The 21,005-nt window shown below is 36.8% G+C and overlaps 1 protein-coding gene across 1 annotated transcript in view; it reads left to right on the top strand.

Annotated features, from left to right (window-relative positions):
• The window catches only part of DNM3 (dynamin 3), a 545,828-nt gene that overhangs the window by 472,346 nt on the left and 52,477 nt on the right, over positions 1-21,005 (top strand). The window contains exon 16 of the mRNA XM_089911124.1: positions 544-655. Within this exon, the coding sequence (XP_089767250.1) occupies positions 544-655 (112 nt within the window). The remainder of the gene's footprint in view (positions 1-543; positions 656-21,005) is intronic.

Below are 21,005 nucleotides of genomic sequence, written 5' to 3'. Positions count from 1 at the left end.
AATTATAGTATTGTCCAGTTGTCAGTATGCACTTCATAGGCACTTTACTCTGTTAAATATTAGTTAATGTTCTTTCCTTTTCACAATATTGATGAGCATTTGTGATTTGAATCCAGCATAATATTTTAGTTTTTTGAGATTATTGCCATAATTTTAAAGTTTTATGAGCCATTTAGATTTGTAAATTAGTTTCAAAAATTGATCTGATTACTAGACAATAGCAAATCCATTCCCCTCAGAACAACTCCCTGTCAGTTGGCACTCAGTGTGTCATACTGAGAACATTTGTTATTTCCTTCCCTTCTTATTGCTTAGCAGTACAGATAACTCTAAATTCTTTAATGGGAGGGTTTTTAAATTGTATAATACATACATATAGGAATTGGCTAATTATTTGAAATGCAGTAGGTTGTTTTTGTTTTTCTTCAGTGACTGTCAGAGAACCCTTCATTTGGACTGTCATTTGTATCATCATCTGCAGGGATATGAAATCATTTTGAATTTGGTTCAAAACTAAAAGCATGATTTTTCTTTTGACTCCAGGAATGTATACAAAGACTATCGCTTTCTCGAGCTGGCATGTGATTCACAGGAGGATGTAGACAGCTGGAAGGCATCTCTACTAAGAGCTGGGGTTTATCCAGATAAATCTTTAGTAAGTTGGACATATCTCTTATTTTAAAATTATTAACCATGTTTAAGAAAACATAATTCTACATACTATATGCTGGAAAAGCTAGTTCTTGTTTGACTGAATTAATTTGCCATAGTTTTAACTGCTACTTTGCTTATATATTTTTTTATCCATTAGATTTCTATTATGAGAAGTTCATCAGTATATTTTTAAAGAAAATGCCCAACTTTGCCATAAAACATAATATATGTGATCTCAAAGCAAGAGAGTTTCTTTGTTTTAATTTAAAATTTTATTTTCCTTTATATGCTGTTCTACAGTATACTATTCTATAGTATTCATATAAGCAGGTTATAACATTCTTCATATAGTCATAATATATATATCATCAATCAGAACACTATTTCATATTCTTTAAAATGTACTTATTTTTATAAAAATCTACCTCCTTTCATTATGTCTGTGGTACCTATATCCAAAATTAAACTCTGGTTAATGTCATTGTGAGTATAAAAGAACAAAAAAATATTACCATTGCTATATTAATAAAGATAAGTTATTTCCACTTATCTTTATTAATATACTTCAAGGGTCTTAGAGACAGTTCTCTCACTCAAGTTAATAAACAGACCTTCTATTTGTGTTCTTTGGAAAATGTAATATTACACAGACTAGTCTGTATTTAAACTTCAGTATTCCCACCCAGCATGTGTACACACACCATTAAACAGACTCTTCAGATGAGTGGCTCTCACTGCTTACTTGCTACCCCTGAGAATTGTACTATCCAGGTTCCCCCCCAGAAGTTAAGCAATGAGACTGAGCTTTAAGGATTTACTCCAGCTTGACCTTTGTGGTGCTTAGATTGGCTGTAGATTAGTTTATAGGACTGACCATGTATAAGTTGGGTTATTTCTAGGCCCCAGATAGGGATAGAGTCTTCTCAAGGGAAAGTCTGAGATGTGAGCACATTGTGGGACAATTGAAGCATCTCGGGGTGGATTTCAGACCTGACCATATCCCTGAGGTTACACTGGAATTTAACAAAGTTCCAAAGTTCCAGGGGTAAAGGATAGAGGATTTGTGCCAAAACATTCTCCTTGTTGCTGTTATTTTAGTTCTCACGTAGACCTCTTAACCCTATCTCAACCTCCACTTGTCTGGTTAACACCTAAAACAGTGAACCCCCATGACACACCCTGTGCCTTCCAAATGAGGTGAAACCAGACTCTTTCCAGGTGCTATGCAGTACAGAGGTATCTTCTGTACCACTTCTATTTTTGTTGTTAATTCCAATCATTACTTATTACTCTTTCGTGTCCATTGACGGTAGTGTGTTTAATTTCTATATTAAACGTTCTGTATTAAAAATGCACATATACTTAATGTTTTATTCATTCATTCCACAAAAGCCTGTTGAGCATGTGGTTTTTGCCTGCTACCTTTCCAGGCAGTAGTGATGCAGAGGTGAACGGTGAGGCCCTGCCCCACCAAGGAACAGACGTTAAATAATTGAATGGTTACGGTATAATTGTAGAGTGTGATTGTTAGAGTGATAAGTTCTATAAAAAATTAGAGACAGATAGTGAGAATGAGGGGCAAGTGAGCTTTATTTTAGTAAGGTGATTAGGGAAGGCTCCTTTGAAGAGCTGACATTTGAGTAGGCTCCTGAAAGAAGTGGGGGATAAATACTATGAACGTCTGATGGAGAGTGTTCATGGCAGAGGGCTAGCAAGTACAAAGCCAGCTCAGTGTCTTAGAAGAGCAGCAAAAAAAGTCAGAGTGTCTAGACACAATGAAGGAGAACAAAAGTAGTTGATGATTTCCAAAAGTGGTCAGTAGCCAGATTATGTAGGCCTTGAAGGAGGTGGCCAGCATTTGAGTTTTATTCTGGGTGAGATGGGAAGCCATTGGAGGGTTTCAAGCCAGTTAGTGACATGATAAGATTTATATTTTTAAAAGATTGTTATGGCTGGATTGTTACGAGAACCAGCACAGCCTGTGGGTTAAATCACAGGCATTAGCATCAAACTACATAGACTGAAATTCCTGAGGCTCACATACAAGCTGTGAGATCTTGGGAAGGTTTCCTAGCCCTTTTATCTTTCAAGATTCCCGCATCTAAAATGGAGATAACAAGAGTCTGCTATAGTGTGGTTGACAGGATTAAATGAGATAATGCAGGGAAAGCACTGGACAGGCTAAACACAAGTAAGCACTCTATTTTTGTTTATAATGATGACGATGAGAATAATAATTATTTTCATCACAGACTACTTACTTAAGCAAGTAGAAGAGAGTTAAAACATTGTGGATATTTATAATACAGCCCAATGAGATTGTAAATACTTTGTGATATTTTTTGTCTTCCAAATACGTTTGGTTATATAAAATGTCAGTGTGTTTGTGTGTGTGTGTGTGTGTGTGTGTGTCTTCCTTCCAAGGAACTGTAATGTTTGTGAAAATGTTTTCTTACATCATAATTTTGTCAACTAAACTTATTTTAAATGCACTACACAAGTTTGCTATTTTAAAAAAAATTATGTAATGCATCTCTTGTGAGCAAAAAACTGTCTTGGAAAAGCAAAATTACCCATCCCTCTGTGAACTCTTTTTATAAATCTGAATTTTCATGTATCCATAGCTCTACACAAAAGAAGATGCTCAATGAGATATTTGCTATTTATTTTTATTAGGCTGCTCAATTTGAAGCAAATCTAGAGTTGTCCTACACAAACTGTTTTGATTCTTTTCACATCATTTTTATTTGCTTATTAACATACATTTTGTACAATTGCTTGGAAAATCGAGACAAAGGGGCTTTTTACTACATGCCAAAGACATGACAGGAAATTAAACTTGGCAGTGTGCCATGAGCATCGCTTTTCTCAGTTTTCATCATAAACAATATTTGCATTTCTTATGCACCATGTAGATCTGCAGGTTATATTACACTATTGCTTGACTTTCAGATGTTTAAATGGAAGCTAACTACTGAAAGCAATCTAAGTAGAATGCTTATCTAAACATTGCATTTCGTGAACACTCTTAGGTTTGGGGGAAGCGATACTTTTAGGTAGAGTTATTCCTAATTTAGAAAGATTTGATGAAGAAGTCAGAGTAACCTAATAACAGATGTCTCTTTCCAAGTAAATTTTTAGGACTTCTGGTGGTTTTGTTTTTGTATCAATAAACCATTGAGTCAACAGCAAATCAGTCAATCCCTACCCTAATAATGAAACATTTATGTGTCATACATGGATATGAGTCTAGATAAAGTTCTGCTTTCTACATGAAACATCTCTATTTTAACTCTACATGAGACATCTCTATTTTAACTGGGAAAAATTCTACATAGGTCATTTTTCTAAATTGTGTAAGTTTGGCTTCAGTTAGATAAATAGCTATAACCCAAATTTGAATGAATTGACATTTTGGATAATTTTTTTGTCCAAACTAAGGTTGCATACTTTTTTATAACATGTTTATCCTCACCATATCTTTTTCTATCGTGTCCACGTGGTGGAATGTTTTTATGTCACTCATATCACAGTGTTCTGCTACCTTGTTCCTTCTGTCTCTTAGGTCATTTCTCTTGGAGTTTTCTACAAATTTTTCTTCTTCCTTTCCTTCCCTTCCACCATCTTCTCCCACCTCCTTCCTTACCTTCATCTATCACTATTATGATGGACTCTAAAGATTCAAAGATTAAAAAGGAAGCAATTCTTACTTTATAGGAGTTCCAAGTCTAGTGGAAGAGAGAGATGCAAATAAATAACCACTCTACGGTGTGATTAAAAAAACTATAGTGGATACCTATATAAAGTACAACAGCCCAACTATATTCCCATGTGCATTTTCTAATTACCTTCATTCCCTTAAACTTTCTGGATCTAATGCTAAATGTAGACTTCTTATCTGAGCATTGTATTGTAATAGTATGTGGCCCTAAAATGGAAATGAGGAGTCCTGAATTTTGTTTCCCATTATGCCACTGACTTACCCAGTGAACTTAGACATAGCATCTCTGAGCCACAACTCTGGCACTCTACCATCACCTGAGCTTTCTGAGCAGCCAGAATACTTTTTAAATATATTTAAATCTGAATTTGGATTAGGCAGAATTTTATTTTTTATTTCTATTTCCTTTGGCCATTAACTTGAAATTATAGTCAGTATAAAATTGTTAAATAAGTGTGTAGGATTTTACACAGTTTCAAAGTAAAGATGCTTCTAATTGAATTAATTAATAGTTTTCTGGTTTTGTTTTTTACTGATGAGATGTTCCCTCAAGGATTTGGGGAAAGTTGAAACAGGAGTGGGGACTGAAACCGAGTCCCCCTGAAACTGAGTTCCTCTGCTATGTTTATAACTAACCTCTGTACCCAAAACTTTATTCCCTTTCTTGCTCCACACCATTTCCCCCTCAAAATTAAGGAGCATCAAAAAGCGTGTGTGTGTGTGTGTGTATCAATAGCTAGGCAAGTCATAATTTTAAAACTTTTAAAATATTTTATGACACATGTACATAAATTTTTCCTCTAAGTGTGAACACAAATAAGTGCAAATTTAATTAAATATCTAAAGAATGTGGTATAACAAATGACTGATTTTTCTGACACAGTTTTGTCAGCTCACAGTAAGACTTAATTTATATATAAACATGAAGGAATCCCAAATTCTTTGGAACATTCTGTGTGCATTGAAGTTAAGTAGACTTTAAGTCAAATCCACTCGCGTTGGAATCCCGACCCTTCCATTTATGTGCCGTGTGGCTCAGGCAACTTACTTCACTCTCTAGTTGTTTATTCTTTTTTTAAACACAAAATAATAATCTCTTCCTCTGAGTGATTTTATGGGACTAAATGAATACTGTTGCACATCACATCTAGCTCAGTGCCTGCAATTGGATGAAAGCCTTCAATGCCATGTAGCCTTTATTATTGTGATTGACTATCATTAATGTGTCCATGAAGCTGTAATTCTCAGTTTAGTAGTTACCTTTTCTTTGGAAACTATCAGTGAGATTTGGGGAGAGTTTCCCCAACTGTTGTCTCAGGGTACCAAATTGCTGCCCTGTGGACAGGCTGGCCTCAAAGGCTCCATCAGTTAGTCGGGAGTGAGCCATAGAGGCTGTCAGGGTAAGTGAGAATCCACAAGCCTACCCTCAGCTGCTGGTTAACTGGCTATCCGAAAAAAGCAGCTTGCAAATCTGTGCATGCCCTGAAATAAATTTGGTGCAAATTCAGTTTTGCGTATTTGTTAAGTCGTATACCTCAGAACTTTTCACAAGGGTTTTTTTTAGCTATCTAGATAAATGGTCCTCCCCTCTAGTATATGATTTAAGAGATGAAAAATGACAGTAGAAAGTGAAGCACCCTGGAACTTCACTATACCTCTGAATTCAGGACTCTCCCAGGACTCTCCCAGTCATAATTCATGCTTTTAAGGACTGCCTTGGAGGTTGAAACCATCGCGTAATGAAGTCTTTTAGGGACATCAGAAAGTCCTTTTGGATAGACTCTGCAACTGAACTTTTCTCTGTGGCAAATGACAAATAGGGGAGAAGAGGGATGGACACAGACCCCCATAAATATTTATTAATATGGTGATGACCACTCCCATGCATTTACTCAGCAGTCTTTTGTACAAGACAGAAAATGCCCATGTTAGTCCAGCTGTACGTAACTTTATTCTTAGCTTATCCAACAGTGCTTCCCACAGAAATTAGAGCAGCTCCATGACCAATTTCGAAGAGTTTAGTTTTTCTTCAGTGGAGGTACTTTCTAAATATAAATGCTGCCATACAGAGTGGTGGAGGAATAATAGAGAATTTACAATTCACCAGTCATGACTGTTATGCCTCACTCAGAATAGACAATTGGGAAATGATTGAAGGAAACAAGAAATCGCAAAGCCACACCACGTCCTCCACTTGTATGTTTCTCATATTTAAGGATTAAGGCCCCCTACTCTGTGACATCACTGTTGCCACTACAAACAGAACCATCTGCCACCGAGCAGGGAAGCCAGTCATTCCCTAATGTGCAAAAATACTTGGTTGAACTCCTGAAACTTATTTGGTAGATCAAAAGCTGCACTGCTGTGGAATGCAATAAACCCCATCTGTCTGAGGTATTTTCAGCAATACTGCACTTCTTTGGAGAACCGAGGTCCCATTATTCTCTAAAAAATATTTTACTCCTGATAAAATTCTCTTTGGGGATCTTTATTGCCTTATTGAACCACTGGCATATTCTTTTACAAAAGACTCTTTTTCCCCCGATTTCATTCATTCTTGTACTGTTATTTATGTCTCACGTAAGCCAGTGATGTTAACGGTTATATCACGGCAACTCACAATGTCAAGAAGCTTCTCTACACTATTTTACCAGTGTCTTTAAATTTATGCTTTTATTAAATATGATGGCCTCGATGGTCCTTGAATTAGACATTTCCCCAGTCACCAATTGGCATTGTTTTCCAGAAAATATACCCTCCTGTGATGGTTCCCTTACTGCTCTCCAGAAAATTTTTGTATGTATTACTTCCCCGCACACACTTCCTCTCTTAAAACTAAATGCCAGATCTCCAGCTCAACCTGTTACTCCACGCGTGCTCAGGCTCCTCCACAGATGCACACACTTCAGTTGCAGCTCTCTTCCACTCTGCATCTCAGCGGAGAGAGAAATTCCTTCTGGGCCCCTTGTGAAAAGAGTTCAGATCTGTTCCCTGCCCATATCCCATCACGTCTCCCTCACAGGATCTGACCTTGCGAGGACTCGGGCTGCCCTGGGAGTAATGAATCACCGTTTTATTTTTTTAAGCCATATGTGAGTTAAATTGTTTGATATAAAACATACTCCTGCAGCTCCAGTTTGAAACAGGAGAGCCATTTGCCTGCCGCCTGTGGCTGGCGGCTCTCTTGTGTCTCTATCCAGAGTGTCCCTTTTAGAAATGACTACATTTTTGTGACTAACCTTTCCAGACCCATTTTCTTGAATGTGGACCAGTGTTTATTTTGGCTGTATCCCCACTATACAGTTTTCGCTTCCCATGCCAACCCAAGACAAAAGTCATAATTTACGAAGTAAAGGAATGGTACAGATGGAGGTCGTAACTTGGTCTGCTTACCCTGTCTCCCCAGAGCCACCCAGTCTTTTCCTCTACTCATTTTTTTTTTCCCCTACCTTCTTTGAAACCAAGGATGCAGTGTTTGTTTAAAAATGCATTGGCTGATGAAATTTTCCACTGCTTGGCACGTTGGAGGAGGGGCTGTCAGGAAAGGGCAAGCTGACATACTAAATACTTTGCCTTTCATGCTAACAGTTCACTTATTACCAATTCAAACCAATGCTTTTTGGCCAGGTTCCCATACTTCAAGTATTTCAAGTAGAAAGAAAGGGGGATATCTCTGTCATAATTTTCTACTGTTATAAATGTATGATTTCACTTAATATAAGCAGAATCTCTGACTTGTCCATGAGCTTTGGGCGCTGTATGTGTATGAATGGGATGTCAGTGAATAGCTAAGTTATTTGTTTGGATTTTGCTCTAGCATGAAAAATCTCATGATTTTAAAATAAATTTATGTTTAACATATTTCTTTTTTGTTTCTTTTTCCTTGCGGCTACATGCACAGGGGAACAACAAAGTAAGTTCTTTGTCCTACTGCAGCTCCTCTCTCTCCAACCCCCACTCCCCTCCCTCATGTGCCTTGGCGAGAGTGTTTCTGTGCACTTTGAAATGACCAATGTCTGTGACAGCGCACAGAGGGTGTGCAAATGTCAGAGAAAACAGAGCTTGGACTACCATCATGGCTGTTCATTTTTGACCTTTTGGAAGGGAAATATTATGTTCCTCAGGGTTGGTTATTGGACAGTTCAGAGAGGTTGTTATTATAAGGAAAGAGAGCAACACTGAGAGCAAAGATTATGAAGATTTAATAATGAGGACTCTTCTGCAGAAAGGGGAAGACAGTCTGATGAAACTCAGTGCAGCTGAAGTTTTTGACCAAAAATCAAAGCTCTCATGTTAATGTGTAGCTATAAAAACCCCAGACTGGTGTCTTAAATAGCAGGATGGCTGGCTTTGCTGGTGAAACTGAGCTAGATCAGTGCTCTGGCTTTGAAGGTGCCTTAAAATGGATGGAGGAGGGTGGGGTCAACATTTGCCTTGGCTTCTGCACCCTTGATGTATTCCAGCTGGATGGAAACAGGAGGGTGTGGGGAATGGAGGGGGAGACTGAAATGTGTATGATAGATTTGTGAAACCAGGCAACGCACACAAATGGTGGAAATTATTTTAATGTTGTTATAATAGGTAAATGAGTAATTTAGTAGTTCATAGGGTGGCTAGATTGTTAAAACTTTAATTCAACTTTTCCAGAAGATTAGAACTACTTCTCACTTATATTAGGTATGTAATAGTAATGTAGTTGGGGAAGATGGTCTTAAGTTTAGCAGGGTGATTTGATTTTCTTTTTTTTTCTGTGGAGAATTATTAGTGCTTTATCCTACCAGGTGGCCCACTTAAAATAGGCCTCATTGAATACAATAAGAATTGAAAGGATTCTGTTATAAAGGGTCTGCCTGCATATTTAAACCAGCTGGAATTCATCAAAATTGCTATTCATAAGCCATACATATAGAATTTAAAACAAATGTGGGAAATCTTGGAGTTTAATTTGATGGAATGTGCGATTATGGAATAAGGTGATAGAGATGGTTGGTATTGAAAATGTGTCACTTTATAAATTTATATCTTGCTATAATTGCTTTTGACCCAAGTAATAATATTTAATAAAGTTAAAAATAATATAAGAAAACTACAAGATAGACATTTGTGAAGGACCAGAGGGGCAAACTCAGCCCACTAATAGTTTACTTTTTAAAACAGAAGGTAACTTATGAAATCAATTAAAGATTTCTTCTACAAAGTAAAAGATAATATTTCTAACTAATATACCACTATTGGAAAAAACATTTGGACAAAATTTTAGTTCTTATACCATATAATGTATTTTGATTCTTGAATAGTAAGTATCTCTGATCCTGGTCACTTAGGTTACACTGAGTCGCTGTCTAGAATTGCACGTGCTGCATCTCTTAATCGTTTAAATAGCCTGAGCTATGTGAGTGCACTAACAGCAAGCCTATACATGCTGAGGATCAGGGAATCAGCTGCTGACATATTAGGGAGGTGCTAACCCTTAGGCCATTCAAAAAGCATTTATGATTTGCTTCTTTCACTAGTGATTCATTGATGACTTAAAAGCATTTGTAAAATTCCCCAAAGAAAACTCTTCTTCATAATAGGAGTCATCCATTTGTTGTGTCTTGCTTGGTCAAGTTCTTCTGGGTAATAAAATGTTCAGTTTAACAGAATTTACTGATTTTTCAAATAATTATACAATGAGCAATAAAACTCAAACATTCTAAGCTGCTGCTCCTCAAGGCCACCTCTCAGATGATGCAGAAGGCCTTCCAGGGTCTCCTGGCACCTGGAGCCCCCGTCTGCAGTGTAAACACTTGGTACAATGCTGTGGGAGATATTTGGGTGCCAGTTAGAGTGTTGGTTGAAGAGTGCCAAAGATGCAAGTACTTAACTGTTTTGATTTTTAATTAAAGAGCAGCTGCTTTGGAGGGGCTGATGCTTATTGCCCCTATGCCTTAATTCTTGGTTGCTTATATTATGAATAAGTAATAGTTTGTGAAAAAATAGAAGGCTAATACTTTTAAAATATGATCATTATACTGACCATGGACTCTGGCACAAAAGAGCCTCTTCAAATCACAAGGAGCACATCTGCATGCTATTTTCCTTTAGCTTAGAATTTCAGTATAAATGGAAAACACTGGAATACAAGCTGTGCTGTCTCCAGAGTATAGATCTGGAGTCTTCAAAAGGAGAATATGAGATTCACTTTTCCCTCTCATGCTAGAATGCTTGTCTGAGTTGTCCCCAAGGCAACATACCTGACTTGTTGCCTGCCATATACATGAGCCAGCTATAAAAGGTGACTCATTTCAGACTCACAAAGGCTAATTGTTTATTTAGTGAATGGTATTTCATTATTTATGATAACTAACCAGACACTAAAGAGAATGAAGCCTGCTCAATTAATGTTTCTTTAGATGAGCAGGATGAATGGATTCATCTTCCTACATACATTAAGTATAGTGAACATACACACATATACATACACACACGTATATTATAAGGTGTATGGAGCAACCCTACTATTCATTTTCTCAATGACAGCTAAATTGATCTGCTTCATCCACCTTTAGATTATGCTTAGAGTGTGGGAGCTAATTCTCTAAACTCCCAGAAAGAAAAAACTTCTACAGGAGACACACAGATTTATATTATAAATGCATGATGGGGCAAAACACCAAGGGTCACATTCTTCCTTGCACAATTGTATGTATTTTATTTGTCCTTAAAAAGCAAATTTTCCTTTTGTGAGGAACTCACAGTTGCTCAGGAAAATTTTTCCTTCCAGGCCCATTACTTATTTTTCCTTTGAAAATGTTTTTCTATTGGCATAGTGATATCCTAAGTTGCTTCGGGTAGAGTCTGTCTCCTCCTTAGAGGGGTTTCCCTAGATCTTGGATTCCAAGTCAGTGTCTTCCATAGTAAGACTATAATCTAGGACTCCCTGAATCAGTTTGGGAAATGTGAACAAATATAATACAGTAACAGGGAGGTTTGGGTCTTTTTTTGTTTGTTTGTTTGGTTGGTTGGTTGGTTAAACACAAATGTAAATCAGAATGTCATTTTCAGAACTGAGGCCTTCAGGTAAAAAGTAATCTCCATGCTTTGTCCTAGAGAGAAGACATTTAATTTCCTTCTTTAATTTGATGCCCTTGCTTGGTGGGCATGTCTAGAAATTTAATAAACATTTAGTGTTATGTTTTTGTTAAAGACTTTGAGTTTCAGGTAAGTATCTTTGATATATTAGGCAAATTGAAGGTAGAAAAAGCCCTTAAAATATAAAGAATAAAATACTATAATAAAAACTCTCAAATTTATTAATGATGTTGGTACAGAAACACAAATGAAAACTGAAAAGAACCCTAGGTTCAGAAATGAATACTTCAAAAAATTTTAAGTTATACAGAAATGCTACATTTACTCTCTTATGAATCTTTTATTACATTTAAAAGAGAAATTTACTATCACCTTACTTAATTTCAGTCTAAAAACTTTAGTTTTAAAAACTAAAGGATTCTTGTATGGCCCCCAGCAAAAATATGAAGTTGACTGCCTTGATTGGAGAGAAGGAGCATTTGAAAAGGAGAAATAGAACTGAAACATGCTAAAACATGTTAAAAACATGCCATGTTAAAAATAACTAAGCTTTGGGCTTCCCTGGTGGCGCAGTGGTTGAGAGTCCGCCTGCCGATGCAAGGGACACGGGTTCGTGCCCCGGTCCGGGAAGATCCCACATGCCGCGGAGCGGCTGGGCCCGTGAGCCATGGCCGCTGAGCCTGCGCGTCCGGAGCCTGTGCTCCGCAGCGGGAGAGGCCGCGACGGTGAGAGGCCCGCGTACCGCAAAAAAATAAATAAATAAAAATAACTAAGCTTTTACTAAGTTCTAGTTAGGTTAAATGCAATAATTTGTAGAGAGTTGAGGGCTTTGATATTTAAGGAAAGAAGAAGGAAAGAAAATCTGATTTGAACACCTGTTTTAACAACATTTAAAAAACACTTTGTCTAGTAATTTTCTAACACATTCAGCAAGACAAGTGTACATTGTCAGTCTCCATTAGTGGGAAAAATAGTTATTACCTAAAGTGCTGATTTGGTAATCCATTGGATTCTGGCCATCATTTGCAAAGACAGAGTGTGCCAAATCTAATGTCACCAAAATATATTACACAGAAGAACACAGATGTTAAATCCATGTTAATTTGTTTTGCCTCTTATGCCAGATCTTTAACTCCTAAATTGGTCATATGTGAGAGAGTATAAGTAGGCACTGAAAATCCATCATCAAACCTGGAAATGTCTTATTGGTGTTGTGTGTTAAAATCTTAGTAGATGAAGGAGCAGACAGTACAGTCTCAGAAGGTATAACATCTTATGGAAAAACCCAAACGAACTTTTTGGCCAACCCAATATATTTCCTCTCTAGTATTTAAAATGACTGAAAGAACATTGTATGTAGTTTAGGTATAGTCAACTCCATTAGGGTTATTTATTTTCTTTGAATAATGTACATTCTTTCCTTGATTTTCCTAAAGAAGTTTAGTGAATGTATTTCCCTGGGATTTAAGGAGAGCCCATCTGGTTCCCTTAATTTATGCATAAACTAATAAGAATACCATTAAAGTTAAAAGAAAGGATGAAAACTCACTAGCCTCAAAGTATTATTTTAGCTCTATGTGCATATAAAAATGAATTGTCTGTTTCAATCACTGCAACACCAATAAACCTTTGGTTCTTTTTTGGCAAACCAGTCTTAAAAGAGCGTTGCTAATGAATGCTTAGTTTTTGAACCCCCAACTTTAATTTTAAACAGTTGGAAAAAAGGATAGTTCAATTGAAGGCAAAAAGCTTTGATAAATGAGGTGGAATCTATATTGTGTTCCCAAATTTATGAATCTTGCCAAATAGACTATAGGGAAGCAAGAATTGATCTGCTGTTTAGAAAGCTCACAGTGGGTGATAGGACAGGGACCTCTGAAGGATGTTTGGGGCTTGTTTTATATTTTTATTTTCCCTATTGTATCTAAAAAGAAGTGACTTCTCTCTAGTTAATGAGAAATAAGAGAATAATGATGTCTTATGTCGTAGCTTTTTTGATGTATTTTTCCTCACAGAATTTTAGACATCTTTTTGTATGCCCTATGACATTTTTCAAAGGAATTGGTTTAACACTGCCCCAAAATAAAAGGAATTCTTTATGATTCTGTTCTGAAAACATGTTGTCATCAAGTATGATTTTAGAAGTTTCATTGTGATAAGTTTTATTTTGAAATTTAAGCCCTCACAGAAGCATTTTTAATCAAAAAGTAGAAATTTATTTCTTTTGTTAATTTATAGAAATGTGGTTATCACAATGTACAGTGAAATCATACAGAATCACTGTAGTTATGAGAGTTTAAAATCCTTCTCCCTATCTTTACCAGATCAGCTGGGCAAAAAACAAAATGAAAAAAAAAATGTGATTGGTATAAGAAAAAAGGTGGTTTCAAAAGATATGTATGTGTATATTTAAAATATATATTAATATTGGATATCTAATAAGCTTTAGAAAACTAGAGACACATAGCAAACTTTATTTTTTTTATAAATGTATTTGTTTTTGTCTGCCCTGGGTCTTCGTTGCTGCACGCCGGCTTTCTCTAGTTGCAGTGAATGGGGGCTACTCTTCATTGCGGTGCACGGGCTTCTCATTGTGGTGGCTTCTCTTGTGGAGCACGGGCTTAGTTGCTCCGTGGCATGTGGCATTTTCCCGGACCAGGGCTCGAACCCGTGTCCCCTGCATTGGCAGGCAGATTCTTAACCACTGCGCCACCAGGGAAGCCCTACATAGCAAACTTTAAATGTGAAAACCTATCTACTTAGAAATGAAAAAATACACTCCAAGAATGGATCCAAATGGAAATCAATGCTTAATTTACAGACTATTTGAAATATAATAACAGTGAAAATACTATACAGGAAATATTATAAAATATACCCAGTGTTATTCACAGAGAAAAATCAATAACTTTAAATAGAATTCTTATTTTAATAGAAGTAAATAAATTTAAAAGGTCGGAAGGGGGCTTCCCTGGTGGCGCAGTGGTTGAGTCCGCCTGCCGATGCAGGGAACACGGGTTTGTGCCCCGGTCCGGGAAGATTCCACATGCTGTGGAGCGGCTGGGCCTGTGAGCCATGGCCGCTGAGCCTGCACGTCTGGAGCCTGTGCTCCGCAACGGGAGAGGCCACAACAGTGAGAGGCCCGCGTACCGCAAAAAAAAAAAAAAAAAAAGGTCGGAAGGAGAGAAAAAAAACTAAGGAAAGAAAGAAATTAATGATTAAAGTAAAAATTAATGAATTAGAAAATAGGGAAAAAATGCAAACTTAAACTACATGCAAATTTAAAGCTTTTGTATGGGACAAAAGATAGTAAACAGTTAAAAGGCAAATGACAAATTCATAAAATATTTGCAGTATGTATGACATACAAAGGATTAAATGTCCTCAAAATAGAATTGTTTCTATTCAGTTCATTTAAAACATAACAAAAACCAGCCAATCAATAGACATAATCATTTAAGACCAAAAAACAGAAAGTAAAAAGACTGATAACAAGATGAGAAAAGTTTCAATTTCACTAGCAACCAGGAATTGTAAATTAAAATAGCTGTCCAGACATCCTTTTTTTAAAAATAATTATTTATTTATTTTTGGCTGCATTGGGTCTTCGTTGCGGTGCGCGGGCTTCTCATTGCAGTAGCTTCTCTTGTTGCGGAACACAGGCTCTAGGCGCGCGGGCTTCAGTAGTTGGGGCACGTGGGCTCAGTAGTCGTGGCTCACAGGCTCTAGAGCGCAGGCTCAGTAGTTGGGGCACACGGGCTTAGTTGCTCCTTGGCATGTGGGATCTTCCTGGACCAGGGCTCAAACCTGTGTCCCCTGCATTGGCAGGTGGATTCTTAACCACTGCACCACCAGGGAAGCCCCAAACATCATTTTTGAGCTTCAGATCATGAGAAATGTGAAAGAACGGTCCTGATAGGTGGTAATGAGGAAGCTGTCCTTCTTATGTACTGCTACATGTGGCAGGGTATACACACAGCCTTCCTGGAGGGTGACCAGTTTGGTGACATGCATCAAATGCCTTGGTTATGTACCAACCTTTTGGCCAAGCCATTCCACTTCTAAAAATTTATTTTTATCAAATAATTTGATAGTTGTGCAAAGGTATTTGTTCAAAAATTATTTGGAAACATTTTTCATAATTACCAATGTTTAAAAACTGTATCAATATCCATCATAGATAACTGGTTAAGTAGAGTGTGGTACATCAGTGAAATGCTATGAAGCAAATTTTGAAAACTAAAGATATATATTTTATATATGTACATAAAGATATAAATATATCAATTGCAATGGAAATTTTCATGATAAATTAACTGAAAAAAATCACCACAGGTAACATAATCCCATTTTTGCCTTAAAATTTTGTACAGGATGATATTTATATGTATATATATTTACACACAGAAATCCTGAGAAGATACACACCAAAATGTTAATTGTATGGGCAATTTTAAATTTTGTTCCCATGTCATTTTCTTAATAACTGTCTTTTGTGCAATTTTCAAAAAAAGATTTTAAAACACACAGAAAAAATGAAAAAGAGGAAGATATTTAAATGGAGGATGGTGAGAAAGAAACAAATATAAAATGATGAAAATAGTATTCAGAAGGAGAGATATATTACATAAATGGATTAAACTTTACAGGAAAGTAAAAGATAATATAAATAAATAGTGGAAATTATTGGCATAATTATATAATCTTGTTTATTTATTTTTTTTAAATTAATACACAGATTTTGTCAACTCCTTTCCCCTGCCTGTGCAAATATGTTGTTTTCCTCACTGAATTAACATATTGTTGAAGGACCATGTTATGAGTCTCTGAACGCCCACATCTGCCCCCCCCACTCACCGCCCCGTTGCCTATGAGTCTCAAATAATGTCATTGTTTCAAACACTCAAATTCATAGTATCCAGCCTTCCCATCTTCCTGGACCAATCATTCTTCCTGAAGTTGCAGTTTTGTAACTGTCAGCACTATTGCCGTCTATGACTGAGTTGTGCATAATGTACAAACAATGTATATTATCTAAGGATTATCAGCCATTCCATGGCCTAATATCTGGCCCTTGATCCTCCGCTATTTAAAAAAATCTAATTGAGATTTAAAGATGAAAACATATAATATTAGGCTAATGAAAAGAATTCTGTAAATTTTAAATTTAAAAGTTGATTCATTTGCCTTGAATCCATTCATTTATGTAACAAAATGTATCATCTGAAAATTGAAAAACAGATGACAATTGAAGTACTAGGATTAGCATTAGAGTCCCTACTAAGAAATACTCCCCCTGAGGGGGAAAATCATCCTTTTGGTTTCAGAGAGTTATGTTGACCTTTGAATATTTACTCTGTGTTGCTAGCTCCCTACCAGACACCTCCAGTTTGAACAAGAACTGAAAGGTTTAGAGGTATAAAGTATCTAGTCCCTCTGTACCATATTTAAGCACAAAGAGACTAAGGCTGATGGTAATAAAAGCCAGTGACTTAATCTGACTCTAAAAAATAAACAGGGTAAAAAAAAAAGTTAAAATTGGAGAAAACATTTGCAACACATATGGAAGGTAAAGAATTAATACCTTTGCCAAAATTAAAGAGTTCTAAGAAATCAATAAGAAAAAACAGTAATAAAGATGAAAGAGAGAATTGGTGTTTAGAGGGAAAATGGGGAGGCTGCTGAGTCAGTGCAGAAGAGAGATGATGATGGCTTGGGTTAGGGTCACAGTAGTGGCAATAGTGAGAAGTAGTTGGATTTGGGATATATTTTGGTAGTAGAGCCACACCTTTAAGATTTACTGATGGATTGGATTTGGAAAGTGAGAGAAAGAGTAAAATAAAAAAAGATTATTGGATCTTGGATGATGGGTGTGTGTTAGTGCCATTTAATAAAATGAGTAAGATGGGGAAAGGAGAAAATGGAGTGGGTCGTTTCATTCTGACCATGTTGAATTTGGGATCCTAGTACACATCGGTGGTTAGTCAGGATAGGTTAAGTTATACTGCTGCAACAAATACTCCACAAAATCTGGTGGCTGCAAACTACAAAATTTATTTCTTGCTCATGCTGCACGTGCATCTCAAGCTGCCTGGGACTCTGTTCCTTGTTATTCCCACTTCAGGACTCAAGCTGATAGGATTATTACTGATCACCATGGCAGAGGAAATAAGTGGAGAGTCATACACTGACTGTTAATGCTTCTATCTGAATGTGACATGTAATTTCTTTACTCCTTTCATTGTCCAAAGCAAGCCACATGGCCACACCTAAATTCAAATGGACAGGAAGTACCAGGTATCTTGGAGGGCAGAATCAAATATTTGAATGTCTATTTAAACATCCCAATGGAGATGTCTTCTAAGCAGTTAAATATATAAATCTAAGCTCAGAGGAGAGGCCTTTAGACAGAGATTTAGGAGTTGTTAGATATTTAAAATCTTGGCACCTAAGGAGAAAGAAGCAAAGTATAGAAGCAAAAAGAACAGAGCTGAGGACAGAATTATCTATTCTTTAGAAAGATAACAGAAGAGGAGAAATCAGTAAAGGAGACTGAGAAAGAACATGTGTGTGTGTGTGTATACGTACGTACGTACACATACACGTTTCTGTATGTTTTTATAAGAGCATAGAGAAAGGTGTAGGAAATGGGTTTGGAGAAAAGTTAGGAATTATATATATTTTATTTTATTTTATTTTTTTATTTTTGCGGTACGCGAGCCTCTCACTGTTGTGACCTCTCCCGTTGCGGAGCACAGGCTCCGGACGCGCAGGCTCAGCAGCCATGGCTCACGGGCCCAGCCGCTCCGCAGCATGTGGGATCTTCCCGGACCGGGGCATGAACCCGTGTCCCCTGCATCGGCAGGTGGACTCTCAACCACTGAGCCACCAGGGAAGCCCAGGAATTATTTTTAACTTCTTTAGACATCCATATGTTAACTTGTTACAACACTCATGTATTATCTTTATAAACTTAGAAATACAATAAGATAAGAAAAAAATTTATACAGAAAGTGTATGGGGGGAGGTTGGGGAGAGAGCAGTAACTTTTAGGTAGACTGAGCGAGTGAGTATGAGGCAATTTGTAGGAAGCTAGAAGAAGGCCAGGTGAGCGTATGCCTGAACCCAGTTGGTAATGATAATTACTACATGGAAGCCATATACTTGCATATTAAAAATTAAGCATTCTGAATGGATGGGGCAGGTAGGCAATTATCCCAGAACAAAACCTAAAATAAGTCACTCAGGACTCTAGTTTTTAAGAAATGATAAATAGGACTAATATATTTTAACTTAAAACTATGTTCTTTTTCTAAAGCATTTGCATTTTGTTTTCTTCAACTTGCTACATGCTATTTTAGTCCAGAATTAGGAATGCATTTCCCTTAATTATTGGGATAAGCAGAATCTAGTAAAAGTTCTAAAATGAAAACAGAATAGTATTTAAATAAGAATTTAGAAGATATATTCAATTATATGCCAACTAATTGAATCAGCCCTAAAATAGAAAAGGCTAGTGTTATTTGGGGATATAACGCAAAATGGAACACTAAAGACCACCTTTACATAACGACAGCACACATTCTTCAGCAAAAATTATTATTGACCAAGTTTTAATTGAAGAAAGGTTCTAATTTGGACATTTTCATTTTCCTCTTTGAAGTAATTAGCCATTAGTCTCAAATTTTCTCATTTTGTGTCACATGGCTTCAAAAGAAGAATTAGTGACACTTCAAGAAATTGGGCAAAAAAAAAATGACGATTTGATACAAGGAGCAAAATAGAGCTTTCAAAAAAGAATCAGCCTGTTGAAATTTTTCTGTCACTGCAGTTATTCCCTCAAGTAAGAAATTGGAAAAAAAGTACTCTTTCCACTTAGATCAGTCGTTCTCAACTAGGGGTGATTTTGCTCCCCGGGGACATTTGACAATGTCTGGAGACATTTTTGATTGTTGGACTGGGGAGATACTTCTGAAATCTAGTGGGTGGAAGCCAATATCCTATTATTTACAGGATAGCCTCCTCAATAAAGAATTATTTAGTCATACGTGTCAATTGTGTTGAAGTTGATAAACCCTGACCTAGCTTGAAATAAGTATGCAAGGACCTCTCATACCCAATTTAGCCTATGAAGATTTGGACCTATAACCTTCATTAACTGAGTCAAATTCATCTAAAATTTGTTGAAGAGCTGGAATCTGTTCAGACTACAAACTCTGGTTTATAAGCACTTTACACTTCCCATTATGCTTCAGCAGTATCTGCTTCATATGAAAAATATTCCTAACCCTTTTATTTGATAGGTTGCCTTAGAAAGTATGACAATAACTGAAAAGATTTTCAAACTTAAGCTTGTATACCTAGACAAGTGGTATGAGGTCAAGGACTGTGAGTGTTACAAAGAATTGCCTTCACCAGCACTTTTTTGTGAACATATGTCTTTCATTAAATAAAAAAAGCCCGGGACTTCCCCACTGGCTCAGTGGTTAAGAGTCTGCCTGCCAATGCAGGGGACACGGGTTCGAGCCCTGGTCCGGGAAGATCCCACATGCTGCGGAGCAGCTAAGCCTGTGCGCCACAACTACTGAGCCAGTGCTCTAGAACCCGTGTGCCACAACTACTGAAGCCCATACTCCTAGAATCCGTGCTCCACAACAAGAGAAGCTACCACAATAAGAAGCCCACACACAGCAATGAAGCGTAGCCCCCTGCTCACTGCAACTAGAGAAAGCCTATGTACAGCAATGAAGACCCCAAACAGCCAATAAATAAATGAATAAAATTTAAAAAACAAACAAAAAGAAAAGCCCAATTTTTTTAAATTTGGGTAACTTTTATGTGCTACCACTAAAAGCCTATTTCAAAACTGGAATTCCATGAAAACAGGAAAAAAAAGTCAAAATCTTTCTATATTTGAGCATTAGAACGAGACATAAAAAGAGACTCAATAAAGTATGGTTAAAAATCTGAGTCTTTATCAAGAAAAACGTTTCTAATGTTTTACCCTGAGCTTATTCTTCCCTTTCCATGTGGTCCAACAATCCAACTCATGGATTATAAGCAGAAGCTTTTTTGGGGTAAGGTATGGAATGTATTGTCTGCCAATAAAGATTTTTTTAAGTCACTTTAAGATGGCGACATCCAGACCCAAAGATAAAGCCAGTCATATAAATTTGCTCAGCCCATATAAAGGTAGAGTTTGTCAAGCATTGAAGCATAACTTTGATACTTTGATTTTCTTAAAATGTGACAAAATTACTGAAGTCAGTTATAGAAGCCAAGTTTTATGAAGGCTATTAACAATTTTACATTTCCAATTCATGTGAAGTGCTGAGAGGGTTATAGTTATAATGAATTACAGAGGGACAGAAGTATAAAGATTATAGTATTATGGATTTGTAGAATACAAATGTCACATCAGAGAGTGGCAGACATATAAATTTCAGCTTGGGGACTTCCCTGGCGGTCCAGTGGTAAAGACTACGTGCTTCCAGTGCAGGGGGGCAGGTTCGATCCCTGGTCGGGGAACTAAGATCCCACATGCCTCGTGGCATGA

Source organism: Delphinapterus leucas, chromosome 1 (genome assembly GCF_059928025.1).
Source record: "Delphinapterus leucas isolate spDelLeu-1000000601 "Yukka" chromosome 1, BTC_Dleu_Yukka2, whole genome shotgun sequence".
NCBI classification, from domain to species: Eukaryota; Metazoa; Chordata; class Mammalia; order Artiodactyla; family Monodontidae; genus Delphinapterus; species Delphinapterus leucas.
Note: the sequence above shows the minus strand (reverse complement) of the source record. Positions and strands in the feature narration are given on the sequence as shown.